At 40.0% G+C, this 14620-nt stretch overlaps 1 protein-coding gene and 2 long non-coding RNA genes across 3 annotated transcripts; all 3 read right to left on the reverse strand.

The window, feature by feature from the left end:
* Window positions 1-1314: 1314 nt before the first annotated feature.
* LOC107837254 (uncharacterized) lies at window positions 1315-3650 on the reverse strand. Its single transcript, XM_016676091.1, has 6 exons — window positions 3564-3650; window positions 3229-3373; window positions 2913-3106; window positions 2570-2714; window positions 2345-2472; window positions 1315-2019 (listed from the first exon to the last, which is right to left on the reverse strand). The coding sequence occupies exons 3-6, from the start codon at window positions 3072-3074 to the stop codon at window positions 1783-1785; spliced, it is 672 nt and encodes a 223-aa protein (XP_016531577.1). The 5' UTR covers window positions 3075-3106; window positions 3229-3373; window positions 3564-3650; the 3' UTR covers window positions 1315-1782.
* Window positions 3651-4760: 1110 nt separating this feature from the next.
* Window positions 4761-7855, reverse strand: LOC103144486 (uncharacterized). Its single transcript, XR_476921.2, has 4 exons — window positions 7678-7855; window positions 6384-6459; window positions 6150-6265; window positions 4761-5674 (listed from the first exon to the last, which is right to left on the reverse strand). It is a non-coding gene; the product is annotated as an uncharacterized LOC103144486 (long non-coding RNA).
* A 3348-nt stretch (window positions 7856-11203) lies between these two features.
* On the reverse strand, window positions 11204-13184 carry LOC107837257 (uncharacterized). Its single transcript, XR_001663273.1, has 3 exons — window positions 12832-13184; window positions 12594-12717; window positions 11204-11429 (listed from the first exon to the last, which is right to left on the reverse strand). It is a non-coding gene; the product is annotated as an uncharacterized LOC107837257 (long non-coding RNA).
* Window positions 13185-14620: the final 1436 nt, after the last annotated feature.

Raw genomic sequence — 14620 nt, forward strand, 5'->3', positions numbered from 1 at the left:
GTAAGTGTCAAAGCTGTATTTTTACACTTCATTACGCTGTTCACAGTAAGCACAGCCAGTCCAATTAATGAACTTGAATGCGTTCAGATTCTGTTTTCCCCCCAAGCTCATGTCAGTCAATGAGGTGCACCACCCATGCTCAAATAGTGGTTGGGCAACATCCAAGTTGTTGGCTGCTCAGTGATTTCAGTAACATAAGGTGTATTTCTTCCAACAGTGTTTTTGCGACACGTCAGAGTAAAGACAGGCATCAGTGGCACCTGATTTACAAAGTGAAATCCTTCCTTACTTAAACTAAAGTAGATCAAATGTTCAGTCCTGGTGGATTTCAGCTTTTAGAGATAATTGGATCAACCCTAATTTTCTGTATCATTGAATAAATAATCTGGACAGGGAGCTGCTTGTGCAGTGAAGTGCACTCCTTTGCCCATGGGGTGTTTCCAAGCCTACTTCTGCTTAGCATAACATTCTATTTGCAGCCTGTTCAGCAGCCCAACTTTTAAAGGTATCACAGTAAAACAACAAGAGCTGAAAACGCAGCTTTACCAATTTGCAGGAAGCCGAAAGAGATTCTACAAACATCTCTTTGTAAAAGGTAGATTATATGGTACTGTAAAAGTAACATTTAAAAAGGGAAAACATGTTAAATACAGTGATTTGCATAGATTTTTAAAAATATTTTGTCAAGTTAAAACCACAAACTAGGTTTTTATATGTTATACCAACCCAAAGTAATGCTGTGGTAGATTTCAACATTTTTATAGGTAAAAACCTTAAAGGTGTTCGTTTATATTCAACCTCTTTACTCTGATACCTCTAAATAAAATCCAGTGTGACCAAAATTCACCTAATACATGAACAGACTGTGATTTAATGTCAGCATAAATCCAGCAAAGGCTTCAAAACATTGAACAAAACATCTTCTTCAAGCTTTGCAAACTATCAACTGCATTAAAATAAACATTTGACGTAATAACACGCAGGAGTCAGATCAGTGTAACACATTTCCATCTCGGGATACAAAAGCATGCTGCTAAGCATTCTGGGAAATAGTTCCCACTTCCTGTCTTTAACTTCTTTCAGTTTTTTTAAGTGCTAGCCTGAAAACTCTAGTTTATTCAATTCTTGGAGGTTTGACAAAATTAACAAAAACGTAACGCAACTTACTACTATAAGTTTATTTTTCACAAACTCACACATTTAGGTTCAAAATCTAAAACTTGCTAAATTTATTTGACTTAAAGAGTAGAAGATAGTAGACACAACTAAACGCGGCTCAAATGTTTTGCAGCGTAGGATTTTATTTAAGGGTAAAACATTACAGGTGGCTGAATACTGGAGAAAACCCCTTTCTATAGATTTTACACAGTAAAAACTGCTGGGTTAAAAATAACCCCATACGTAACCCAGCGCTGGGTCATATATGGACCGACCCAACGCTGGGTTGTTTTAACTCAACTGAAAAACATTCAGATTAGCTCAAAATAACTTTTATTTGCAAATGTTATATATTCCAACATACATGAAATTTTTAACACAGACATGTAAAAGTTACATGATTAAACAATTGATTAAATCCGCACCCTTTTTTAACTTTATTGGTGTACACATAAAGAACTATTTTCATCAAAAGAGTTTGAAAGAAATGTAAAAAAAAAGAAGGTTTTTAAGTCAGAACATTTAAAAGTTATTTGAGGGTTATTGAAGAATTACATTTATTCTTCCATGGCCTCCAACTGGGCCCTCATTAATTTTATCGGGGGTGACTCGTTCCCTGGGATTTCATATAACACAGTTTGGAGAAAATCCCGAATCTGGATACACGACTTCAGATAACACATCAAAAACGAAGAACGACTTGAAACAGCCGTCAACAGCCCCCAAAAGAGATGGATATTCCAAAGCAGTTCCATTTATGACAACAAATGCTTGGGAACAACAACACCTGTCCCCAAGCATGAGAACACGTGGATGCTCTGTCGCTGTACTTCCAAGATATTCCACCATATTTGTCCCAATCTGGAGTGTGGAAAAAGCAAAAAGGAAGTCATTAGTCATTTAAAAGGTAAGAAGGAACATTCCCCACTAATAATTTTTGACTAATTCTTGTTTGATACATAATCAAAAGACCCTTGCGTTTGAAGTTTACATAAAGACATATTTTTGGTCAACACTGTCTCGTGTTATACGACATTAAAATTCTCATTTCACGTCAATTAGGACTTGGTAAATTCCAGATTAATGACAGGGAGAACAATGAGAAAAAAGCATATTTGTTTTAAACTTCTGGTTTCAACTACATTTAAACAGCAAGGAACTCATTCTGACATGAAGACAGACTTACTGGCTGGACATCAATGAAGGCTTGCTGGACTTGCAGTTTGCTGGGTCTGGCCACCTTTCGTCCAACTCTGTAGGGGACAGCAGGGAGGAGTTTTGGCAGCAGCTGCAGTGCCACGTCACCTTGTTTGTCTGTCAAAGAAAAACTCAGATTAAAATGTGACGCAATCAAAAAAGAGCTACAGGAGGAAAAAATTGTTCAGAAAATGTTCATTTTGAGCTTCAATACCTTGTGGAAGCAATTCAATCTCAGGCAGAAGACCGCTCTCCTCCTTCTTCCCCATGCGAATGACCTTTGATGAGAACAAGGTGTTCCAGTTCTCTGCCAGTTTTCCACAAGACTGTGGATATAGAACGGCAAAATCCTGCAAAATCTAACAATCAGAAAAGACAAAAATACAAATCAAATGTAAAAGTGAAATGAACTATTGAATTCAACCTTTCATGGGTGCTACAAATGTATGTTCTGGGTGGTTTGATATTTTGAGTTTGATCGCAATTGTACATTTACACATGGTATTGCGGTTGATTGTTTAACGTTTAACTGATCTCAGTATGAGGTATAACCTCACCATCCCTGGTGTGTCCAACAAACGTGGGAACTCTGCAAAAATCTGCTGCACTGGGATTGTCCCACTTGAGCGGATCCATCCTGCGCGATATGCTGCAGTTTCCCGCATGTATTGGACAACCTGGTCTGCGGGCCAGATGTTATTTTTTAGCCATTCTGTCATCTGGATGGCACGCTCAGCACTGATGGTTGGTTCTGTGGGGAAAAAAGTATTACAGAAATTAAAATCAACAATGTGAGGTCATTCACAGCAATGATAAGAGTTTAAATTGCTGCTCAAAACAATAGGGGCTTGGAAAACGTCTATGTGCTAGTACCAGGCAAACTTAATCTTTTTGGTGGAGCTTCTGGGGCTGAAAGCGTCTTTTTCCTTGGGTGCTGCCATTTCCTTACGTTACGCAGGCACTCCTCCAGAAAGCCAGTTGCTGGCCCGTGTTGTCTTCCGCGGGTAAACCATGCGTCCTGATCATTTTTAACAGAAGAAATATAAAACGTTAAATGTTGGCCTTTCTGTTTTAATGTCCAAATTTTTATTAAACCTACAACTCAAAGCTCAAACAGCATAGTTATAGTTACAATGATATTTAATGCTAACCATTGTGCAAGTTGTTGAAGTACTTGTGTGTTAGTTCTCTGAAGTGTGAAAACTTACATATCCTGTGCCATGGCTGTCTCTTAAACATGGAAACTGGTCCACAATCGAAGATGCCAGAACTGCCTTAGTGTCTGAAGATGGGCAGTAAGACTGGCAAGCAAAATATTTTATTTTAATTAGTTACTGTAAGATGAAAACATAGAGCAGAAACCTTAAAACACAAACAATTTCCAAAAAATCCATATAGTTTTTATTAGCCCAACACATACTTTAAGACTTCTTACTGGAGAAATTTTACTTAGGTGAGCACTGCACAATGCCGTTAATGTTCTCACCAAGAGCAAAATGTCACAAAAACAACCCAATTGATCCAGTTTTCACAAGAAATACTCACTTTTCTCCATATTGATCCATCAGGTGATCCATGCACCGTCTTTCACGAATGGACATACGTTGGTTTCCGTCGAGACTGACAAACACAGGTCTACCTTCAGGGGAGGCACTGAGGATCTCACGGATGTTCGAGAAATAGTTAATGTGAAAAATAAAATAGCTGTTATTTAGCTGCAGTTTAATATTCTTAGAAATTTCAGGAAAGATGAGATGTCTCATTTTTAATTTTAATTAGTAAGAATGCATGTCAATATGTTAATGTCAATGTCAAATTTATTTATATAGCACTTTAAAACGGGTATAAAACTGCACAAAAGTGCTGTACAAACACAAATGACAAAACAGAGTAAAAACAATACACCAATTAAATGCCAAAGAGTAAAAATGAGTTTTAAGAAGTGATTTAAAATGATCCAGGCTGTGGGCAGATCTAATCTGGAAATGGTCAATGGTGAGAACTTTTTGCTCAATCAGTGCATTTAACATAAGCTTAACTTCATAACCTCCGACTCCTTCAAGAATGTCATGCATAATATCAGGAGCAACGTTGTCAGTGACATGATAGAATAGTAACTTAAGAAAACTCTCTTTTAATACCAGTTTGAAACTGGTTGTGTAGAAGACAGTCCAAATTGTAATTAGCTTCGTCACGCAATACTGAAGGGTCTTCAATGGTCTGTACCTTCAGAACATCTCTGTGTATGCGACACCACCTACACACCATTTCCAACAAAACTTTCTGTGTAGCCCAGTATGCTGTTTAGTCCAAGGTTGTCCCCACAGACCTGTGCCACTCCAGCCTTGACAGTCCCTTTGAAATGTGGAGTTTCTACATGAAAGCCATTCATTTCCAGATCTTTAATTTCACAAATTGGCTCTAATACAGCATTTAGTTCATAGGTTTTTACATCAGTTTTGTACACTGCCAACAAAAAGTGAGGTTTTAAACTAGCAAGAAACTCTTGTGGCAAGCACTTCATGGTATAGTATATAAACCCTAATTTGTGGACCGTTTTTGATCCAAGTGGATTATCCATCTTGCAGTCATTATAAAGTGCTAATGATGTAATGCTCAGAACTGAGGACCCGAAATTTCAATCAGACAAAGTAGAAAAAAAAACAATAAGATCTTTATTGAAGATCAGGGTAGGGGCCAGGCAACCACCGGCAATGGGACAGGAACCGCTGAGGACGGAGAAGCAGGTTAGTGGGTTGTAGTCTTGGGGTGTCTAGACTGAATAAGATAAACCACTAACCTTCTTAAAGTGTTGTGGGGGATGAGGAGTCCAGGCAGCACAGTGGTTAGCAACAGGTGACGCATCCAGGAAGAAACAGAACTAGGAGGTCAAGGGGTTGAGGCAGGATCAGGGTGGCAGGACAAGGAACGACTTATCTGAGGGGCAGGCGAAGAGCAGTGGTCAGAGCACAGAAAAGGGTCCAACACATGCAGGCAATGTCAGACAGTCAAATCCAGAGGCGAGGCAGGAGGCAGAGGTCAAAAGGCAGAAGAAAAAAAAACAAGCCAGTGAAGAATCCGACGTGGGCTAGACAGGGCAGGAAAATCCAAGGGACAAAAACCGTGTTCAAGATCGTGGTCAGGTCAGGAAGAAATGCTGGATATCTACTCACACCAAGGCTTTCAAAAATCTGCCACTGTCTGCCTGCCTGAGAGCTGAATATAACTGCTGGTGAACAGGTGGAAGACATGAGCCTGATTGTGCTCCAGCGCAGCAGCATGCAGGTGAGCCAGATGAGCTTGATGGGAGAGGTGAGTCCTGAGGAGAAAAACAACGCAGGCAGACGGGCCAGAAACATGACAAACGGAAGAGACACATCTTCAGAAAAAAGAAGATTGGTTGGAAACAATGCTCCATGTTTAAAATCCTCAAGGCCTGTCTTTTTCATTTTTTGCCACTCAAGAATTTTCTTAATTGTTCCATGACTTTCAAGAATGACTTTTAACATAGATTTGAGAGGAACATACTGAAAGGTGTCTCGTACTGCTACTTGTTTCACTCTCCCTGTTTCTCCATCAATTTCCTGCATATATGAAAAGCCAGGAAAAGGAATTGCTTCAGGTTGTATGAAGTACCCTGACTGGGTGAAATGCTTCATTTGTCAGCCCAGCTGAATATGTATTATGAATTACTCTTAGATGAGAAAAAAAATTCCTTATGTTATGTCCTAAAGACATACCATATTTAAAACACACATATCCCATTTTGTCTTGTCCTATGTCTCAAAGCGTACCTCGAGAAATTTTGCAAAATGACGTAGAAATTTCAGACAAGGACCAAGGTGAGGAATCAGGGATGGCAGGCACTTAGCATCCAAAAGAAAGAAGCTTTCTTCATCAATGTTTGCAGCTGAAATATATTAGAAATTATATATTAATATTTTGAATCCAAAGAATTCCTGCCAATGCATGCTTTTAAGTACACACACACACACACACACACACACACACACACATACTTAACCTACCTGCAAAAGCAGGGATTAGGTCAGAAAGTTTCCATTCAGTCAGCTTCCGTTTTACAAACTCATCCATCTTTCAGATCTTTCAGGGGAAAAAGTGATAAAATTTAAGTCATTTTTTTTTTCCTATGTGGAAAATAATCTGCACAATGTGTGCAAAAATATTTTATTTAGAACAATCACTAAATATTTCACAGCAAATAAGACAAATTATAGGACATTGACTATATGTTTAGCAGCTAATAACCCTGAAACAAATGTAAAACATCGGTTTTTGGGACACCGGGAGAGATCACACAGTTCAGTCTTGTTTTCACCAGCTCTCCCCTCAGCGCAACCTGATACCTGACAACATGAAGCAGATCTGTGAAAACCCTAAAGTTAATCCAGCTGTCTTCACTAAGAACTGTACGTTTTTAATTCCACCTTGGTGGCTAATAATGGCCAGAATAACATACGTGCGCATTATCTAATTTCTGCGTCATGATGATGTTGCTGCTTACATAAAATCATATGGTAATGACAGATACAGTATAGCCGCCAGTTCGTGTTAAGCATACGACATCTCACAGAGTGTGCTGATCTGACAGAACACCGGTGGGGACGACTCCAAACATGTCGGAGAACTTTGAAATTAAGAGATATTTCAATAAATCGAGCAGATATTTAATCGTTACATAGTTAAATCTTCACTAGAAATCTGTAAAAATTACTTTTATTTGACAGAAAGCATAATATCCAACTTTAGCTTCCCCCTCCTCTGCCATTGGTGGTGCATACTTTTTTTCTTCTTCTCCACTGCCTCAATCGGTTTCACCCAGGTTAACCGTATAATAGCATAGCATAGTGTGTTCAGTAAGAAATAAAAGGCTTAATGAAAATGACATTTAACAGTTATATTACTGATATATTACTATGAATACCTGTATAGCCTGTACTGATCGCTTCGGACACCGCTACTGCAAGCCTCCAGTCCCTCCTTGTCGCTGTAGGTCCGTTATTAGCATTCTAGCTTAGCTACCACCTTTTGCGCGTGCTAGTGAACGAGGCCAGCGGAAACCAGGGGGCAAAGCGCCATCTCTCCCTCCCACACCCTCACCTTTTGTTTTTAAACCAAATTGGATAAATTATCTTTGAATTAAATTCGTTATTTCAAAAACATTACCCTATCAACGAAGATAATAGGTTAAATCAAATAATTAAATTAAAGCTACATAAATTTAATTTAAAAGATCTGTATATAAAAAATACAATAACCCTATTAACTTTAAAACGATTATAACATGATATTGTAACTTACCATGTTTTATTTTAATTCAGAAGTCCAGTGTTGTCTGATCAGGTCACAGTCCAGTTGAAATTGGAGGTTTGTATTTGACCCAACCAATTGGGTAAAGTGTTGAGCCAACCAAACCTGAAACCTAACAGAATCAGTTAAGTGGAGTTCATTAAGACAAAACAAAACAAAAAAATCAACCCAACCGGTCAAAGTAACTCAACATATGACCCAGCATCTCTTACCCAGAAGTTGGGTTATGAAAATAACCCAACATTTTTTATTTCTCCTTCTATTCAGACATTTGCAGTGATTATTTTGGCCTCTGCACAGATTCCTAAAAATAAATAAATCAGCCGTCCGGTTTGTCTCAAACAAGTCTCACACCTTGACCAGTTGAGAAGGCTTCAGCTTGCAGTTTTACAAGATAATTAAACTGTCAGCTTAGCTATTGATACGAATCAGTTATTAATCAGACAGCTTAATTGTCTCAGCGCAGTTACATCAACCCACTTGGAGTCTCTAGCAGATTAAAATCTCCTACAATACCTGTCAGCCTCTCCTGTTAACTCCCGTTTGAAACTGCACTCGCTTGTCCTGATCTTTCAGTGATCTCCTCCATAAACCCGGCCGCCCACCCACTCTCTCCTTTCATTACTCGCTTTCTGCAGCAAAAGTCCCCGACTCGAGCTCTTTGCACTCTACAGATAATACATTCTGCGTTCAGCGGCGGCGAGAGCTCGCCAGTGGAGGCAATCTGCATTTCAAAATTCTGTCCAAGCTGCCAAACCATTTCAGGTCTAACGCTGCAAATACAGAAAGCCATACATGCTTGGTAATTGTGCACCATTCTGTGTCAAGCAGGTCATGCAGAAAGGCGGTGTTTTGTATTCATGAAGAGCGCTCATCATCCTCCTGCTGGATCAATTTTTCAGAATCCAATTGTTTTTTCTGGCTCCGTATCCAAAGAGAAGGAGTTTGAGAGGGACTGCCAGGATAATTGTCATTTGCATTGCAATGAAAACCTGTGTTGCGGGTGGGGGGGAGCTTTCAGCATGTCAAAACTTCAAAATGATCCTTAACTTCATCCAAAACCTAAATTTCTGAATGACTAAACAAATGTAGCTGAAGAGAGCTGCTGCTGCTGCTGCTGCTGCTGCTAAGTCCAGATATGTGTAAACAAAAACACACCCTCGTAAACACAACCTTTTTCACCTCAATTCCTGGCAGAATTTGCACCGAGCCGTCCTCTGTGGCATGAAAATGAGAAACAGGAAAATGACAGGGACGGCCGCTTCATGTCGGCATGGGAACATGGCGATCCATATTTCCCCCCCAGTCCTTTTAACCAGAGTAATTAGGTGATGTCATAGAAACGCACTCTCTGTGATCCTGAAAAGATCAGAACATAAAATGATGCATTTTGACAAAATTGAAAGAAACATCCTCAGATTCTGAGGCTGGTCTGGGGACGTTGCTGCATGATTCAGACTAATTTGCCGATGTTTACTTCCCTGAATCCACAGTCAAATGAAGACTGTCACCAGTTTAGTTCAGCTCAGCCATTAGAGAGCTTGGTCCCTTTTGCTGTGAATACAAATGAGAGGTTTAATGGCAGATTATCATCATGTTCCCCTCCCCTTAAGAAAAAAAAAAGCACTGTCTATTTACATAAGTGGACTCGGTTGGTGTGAATCATGCAGAAGCCCAGCGGTGCTCCGTCCAGTGTGTGTCTCTTTACATTAGCCTCTTCGAGCCCCATTGTTAGTCAATGCAGCTCCGCTGCTGGAGTTGTTCCTCAACCTGAGAGCTCTTTCTTTGCAAACAATGCAAGTGAAGTGTTTCCTGTAATTAGCACTGCAAAGATCTACCTTCTCCTTTCAAATCAAGACTCGATAAAAAGCAACGTGTTCACTGCTTTCTTGATACGTTGCCTGTAAAAAATAAATAAATAAAAATAAAACATGTAATTACTTGCTTTAATTTAAAAGACAGTTAATAACAAGGTGAAGCAATTTCAAAGGCAATCAGTAAGTAACAGTAACAGTGTGAAGAGATGAATCGCTAAGCGCTTCCTCCTAATTAGCTGTGGTTAATTATCGGGCTGATTATACAGACCTACATTTAATGTTTCCAGCAGTGTGTTGACTCAGTTCTCAGCAAAATGCACTAAATGTTTGACTTATGTGCACAGTGCAATGCAGAATCACTTACACCAATGAAACCTTTTTTACTTTTTGTCACATTACAGCCAAATGTATATTGTAGTGATTTTATGAGGCACACCAAGACAAAGTAGCACATAATTGTGAACAGGAAGGAAAAGGACTGACGGTTTTCACAACTGCTTACAAATAATGATATGAAAAGTGCGGCATGCATTTGTTTTAAGTCAATCTTTTGGAGAACCACCAGCATTTGCAGCTGTCCACATCTACAGACTAACATTTTTACCCAGTTCTCTTTGTGATGAGCCGGTCACACCATCAGTAATGTGCAAGTGCTGCAGATTCTCAATTAAAGTCCTGACTTTGACTGAGTCTTAAGTATTTTGCAAATACTTAAGTACTTAGTATTTAGTTCCCTTCTGAAGTGGCAGGAGGGGGATTGAAAAATTGGTTTCATAGTAAGCAATGACTTCCAGTCGGAGAGCATTTTTACCCAACAAAGTAAAACTAAAGTTTTACAAGAATAAAATATTTTATTCCAAATGCAGTTAAGACAACAGAAATGGCCTCATTAAAAAACAAATACTGCTCCTGCAGGAGAAAGGTGTCAGGATATCGAATAGTTTGTTTTGGGGTTTATTTCTGTGTTCTGTGACCGGTTAGTTTCTTATTTTCATTAGATCATTAGTCTTGTTTCTGTTTTTATGCTAGTTCAGTCCTTTCTCGGTGATTGTAATTTTGTTTATTTCTTATCAAGTTATTCTTGGTTACTCTAGTTTAATTACGTTTCTGAAGTCGAGTTATTCTTTATTGTTAGATTCATTTTCCTAGTTCCCCTGTTGTGTAGTCTCCCTCACCCCCTGTGCCACTTCGTCTCTCTCTGTCTGTCTCTCTGTCTGTCTCTCTGTCTGTCTCTCTGTCTGTCTCCTCTCACACCTGCAGCCTCTTAGTCAGTCAGCCTGGTCTATTGGTCCAGCTTTCTCCCAGTATTTAATCACTCCTCTCTCGATCTTGTTCCCGGATCATGTGCCTTGTGCTTTTGTTGATTTCTGACGTTTTGTTTTTTTTTGGTTGGTTTTTTTTGTTGTCCTCTGGTTCCCTTTGCTCCCATGGTTGTTTTGTAAGTTTTCTTTGTTCTTATTTTTCCATTAAGTCTTCAAATCTACTTACTGCCTCATAATTTGGGTCCTCTTCTTTGACACATGACAAAATGAGGGTGTGAGTTAGGAGCAGTCCTTCAGTCATTCCCCCTAATCACACTCACACACACACACACACACACACACGCACACAAAACACACATGCAATAATACAAAAATGTTTCTTTCTTCTTCAGTTTTTGAAGTGCTTAACTAATAATTGTCAGAGTTTCTCACTTGAGTTTTGGATCTCTGCAGCTCCTCTTCCTTCTGGTACAGGTGCATTAGCTAAGATTATTTGTTTTCTTTTTTTCTGATTAGAAATCCACCAACTTCACATCATGTTTCCACTTTTCCTCTTGTTGTTAAGGCACCAGTAAAAGGGATTCTCCTCAATCCAAAAAAAGTGTATTCATACCTTACACTTTTTGGAGTCAAAATTTGAAGGAGCTAGGAGCTTAAGGAATCCCTGCAATGAGATTCACACAAAGCATTTGCAGCTGCATTTATTAACACTGACTCAGAATAATACACAGAATACAAAGAATATTGTGAATGCCTGCACATCCGCCATGCCAGCAAAAGTAGGAGACAAAGAGCATCTTGGAAGGAGGTGGATCATGATGAGGAGGAGGACGGAGGGAAATTTGCAAACACATTGTTAGATAACAAGAGTGTACGAGACCAAGAATGAAAGCAAAAGTGAGGAGGCGTGTGCGAGAAGAGCTTTAAAAAGACGTGTAGAAGAGGGACAACTTGCAAGCCAAAGTGATGCAGGGAAGGAGGCACATAACGTAAGGAGGCAATAAATATGTTTCAGCAATAAATGATGCAGGAAGACCTTTGGACCGGTAATTAGTCGACACGCAGCTTTTACTGAACTGTAATTATGGCTAGCTCCCTTGGGCAAATTGAAATTTTAGGGAGCAATACATCTTTTCCCCAACACTGCCACATTTTACTAAATGGGCTGAGATACTGCAGGTGACTTGCAGACAAACAAATGTACAATGCAGCGGCGTCTCTGGGGGCGAGCAGAAAGGGCCGGGAAGCAGCGAGAATGGATGGAGTCCGTCTCGTTTTCTCCCTCCAATTTATGCGTCGAGGAAGTTTAATAACAACGGACGGAGCCGTGGAATCGAGGTGAAAAGAAAGCTAATGTGTAAACATAAATATGACTGAGGCGGAGTGAGGAGCGGAGGAGAAGCGGAAGCAGGGATGAACGCCAAATGAATACTAGGCAGCTGGCAGAGATGGAGGTAGACGAGAAGGAGAGGTGCGAGATGCAATAAGATGCTCAAATGAGACAACATAGAAGAGCAGGCGGAGCCAGAGAAGCACAGTTCAGGTCTGAGGATGGAGATATGGAAGAAAATGGCAAATATAGAAGGTTATGAGAAGAGATTATTACTGGAACTACATGAGGATGTTTAGAGCTGACTGCAGCCACTAAGGAAGAAATACATGGAGAGGTAGATGCCATGCAGAGCAACCAGTTACCTTCAGATGTCACATAACAAGCAAACAGAGTGAAATCTGAGGTTTGTTAGAGAATATTACAGCTTTATGACAACAAAAACCAACGTTCAATACATCATCTGAAAGCATGAATTACCAAGATATGGTTGCTCACCTAAACTGACAGCTTGGACAAGAAGAGCATTGGTCAGAAAATCAGCCGAGAGGTCCATGCAACCTCTGGAGGAGCTGCAGAGATCCAAAGCTTAGCTGGGAGAATCTTGACAGCAGAATTGATCCTGCAAGATTTGAAAGAAAAAAGCAATGTTTGACTGAAACAGAAAGGTGACAGGGAACATGTGCATGTACAATGACGAGCATTATGTAGCATAAAGCTAACAGCCCAAACAAACCTCCCTACTGTGGAACACGGTGTTGACTGAGTCATGCTGTAGGAATGCTTTTCTTTTGTAGGAGCAGAGAAGCTTGGCAGTAGATCTAAAATCAGATCAATCATGGATGAAAGCCTTTCAGAATCAGCATAAATCTTGAGACCAAATCATAGTAATGTTTAAGAATGATCTAGTCAAAGTCCAGGACTGAAACAAGCCAAGAGTCTGTGGTGAGGTTGAAAACAGATGCTGGTTCAGATGAGCTGGAAAAGCTGCAAAGCTGGAAAAGGCTTGCCTGAAAAAATCTTAGATTTAATTGTAGTGATGGGCGGTTCTATTAAATGTTAATTCAGGGGAATTCACCTTTAATCCATCCATCGTCTAAACCTGCTTCTCCTTGAAGAGTGGAGAAAGACCAGCCCTGCCACAAATGTCTGATTTTAATTAGTAGAAAAGTTAGATGACTATGTCTTGATTTCCTTCCACTTCACAGTAATACACTGAATCATAATAAGATATATCCAAGTTTGTAATTTTTGACTGAAAAAATGTGAAACATTTTAATGGTTGGCATTACTTTAGCAAGTTACTGTAGCAAATAAAACAGAAACAAAGGCTTCTGAGGTAAAAAGTGAATTTGCCAAGAACAATTTTAGAGGCAACAAAGACAAAACAGATTAAATAAACCTTTGGAATCAGGGGAAAATTAATGTGCTCACAAAACGAATACCAGAAAACATTGAGAGAGAGAAAAAATTTAGAGCCCAGTGGTGTGAGAAAGGACGCTGGCCTTTATCGGAGAGAGAAAAACAGAAATCAAATCCTGGAATGCAAAAAGTGCCTCTTAGAAAGAAATAGACAGATGCAGAGAGGAATAAAGGACGGGCCTGACACTCAAATGTAAATAGGAGGCGAGGATGAAAACGGTGCACGCTGGCGGATTCCTCAAAAGCCCCTTCAATATGTATGAGGCCAACTCCGTAGAATACAGCAGCCACAAACAAGCGACCAAAAGAGGAGGGAGAAGAGCGGCGAGGCAGGTCGAGCTGAAAAGAAAAAGCTCTTCTCCTGTCAGACGACTTTATTTTGCGTCACTGCAGTCTGAGTCCAGAGAAAGAAGACCACCCAGGGTCTCTGTTTACATCCCCTGCTTTTTCCTGACACAACAGCCAGAGAGGCTGTACGGAGGCATCAGAGGGAATAAGCATCTACAACTGAACGCTAAAGTCAATTTACATCATTACAACACACACAAGACCCAAGGGGAAGAGGAACAGAAATCCTATCCATCTGTAAACAGCCCAGCAACATATTTCACTTACACAATAGGACTTTTAGCCCAGGGTTCTGTCAGTCTAACAGGAGCCAGCTGTGCTCTTTCTTCCTCAGGAGAGAAAGCTAAGTCATAATGAAAAGGCTTGAAGATTCAGATTTTCATGGGGGATGCTTGGCGCACCTGATCCCAGAGTCAACACGACCAAATCTGCACAGGAACACTGAGGTATCATTAATCTTAAGGGCTCAGAACATCTTCATATTCGCTCATTAGTCCAGCGAAACAAAGTGGAGCAAGAAAGGACTTGTCCTGCCTTCTAATGAGGAACAGCAAATGTGTGCAAAGTGACTCATTGTGGGATTCAAAAGCCTTGGGAAGACTTTGGAAATTGAGGAGATCCCACCAGAAAAGGGAAAGTACCAAACTGAGACAGGAATCCCGAGTCTAGGTTTGCTCAACCCTCAGCTTGACAACAAATCATTTGTGATCTAAAATGTGCCGTCCTGTCATGACAGTGACAGCTTGTGAGTGCAA

Source organism: Poecilia formosa, unplaced genomic scaffold (genome assembly GCF_000485575.1).
Source record: "Poecilia formosa unplaced genomic scaffold, Poecilia_formosa-5.1.2 Scaffold127, whole genome shotgun sequence".
Lineage (NCBI taxonomy): Eukaryota > Metazoa > Chordata > Actinopteri > Cyprinodontiformes > Poeciliidae > Poecilia > Poecilia formosa.

What these genes read in the sequence shown, in the direction of transcription:
- LOC107837254 (XM_016676091.1), bottom strand. Translation starts at nt 3,074, where the DNA reads ATGACAGAATGGCTAAAAAATAACATCTGGCCCGCAGACCAGGTTGTC. An exon ending in TGTTGGACACACCAGGGATG is followed by an intron (nt 2,715 to 2,912) that starts GTGAGGTTATAC and finishes TCTGATTGTTAG; the next exon opens with ATTTTGCAGGATTTTGCCGT. An exon ending in CCTTCATTGATGTCCAGCCA is followed by an intron (nt 2,020 to 2,344) that starts GTAAGTCTGTCT and finishes TCCACACTCCAG; the next exon opens with ATTGGGACAAATATGGTGGA.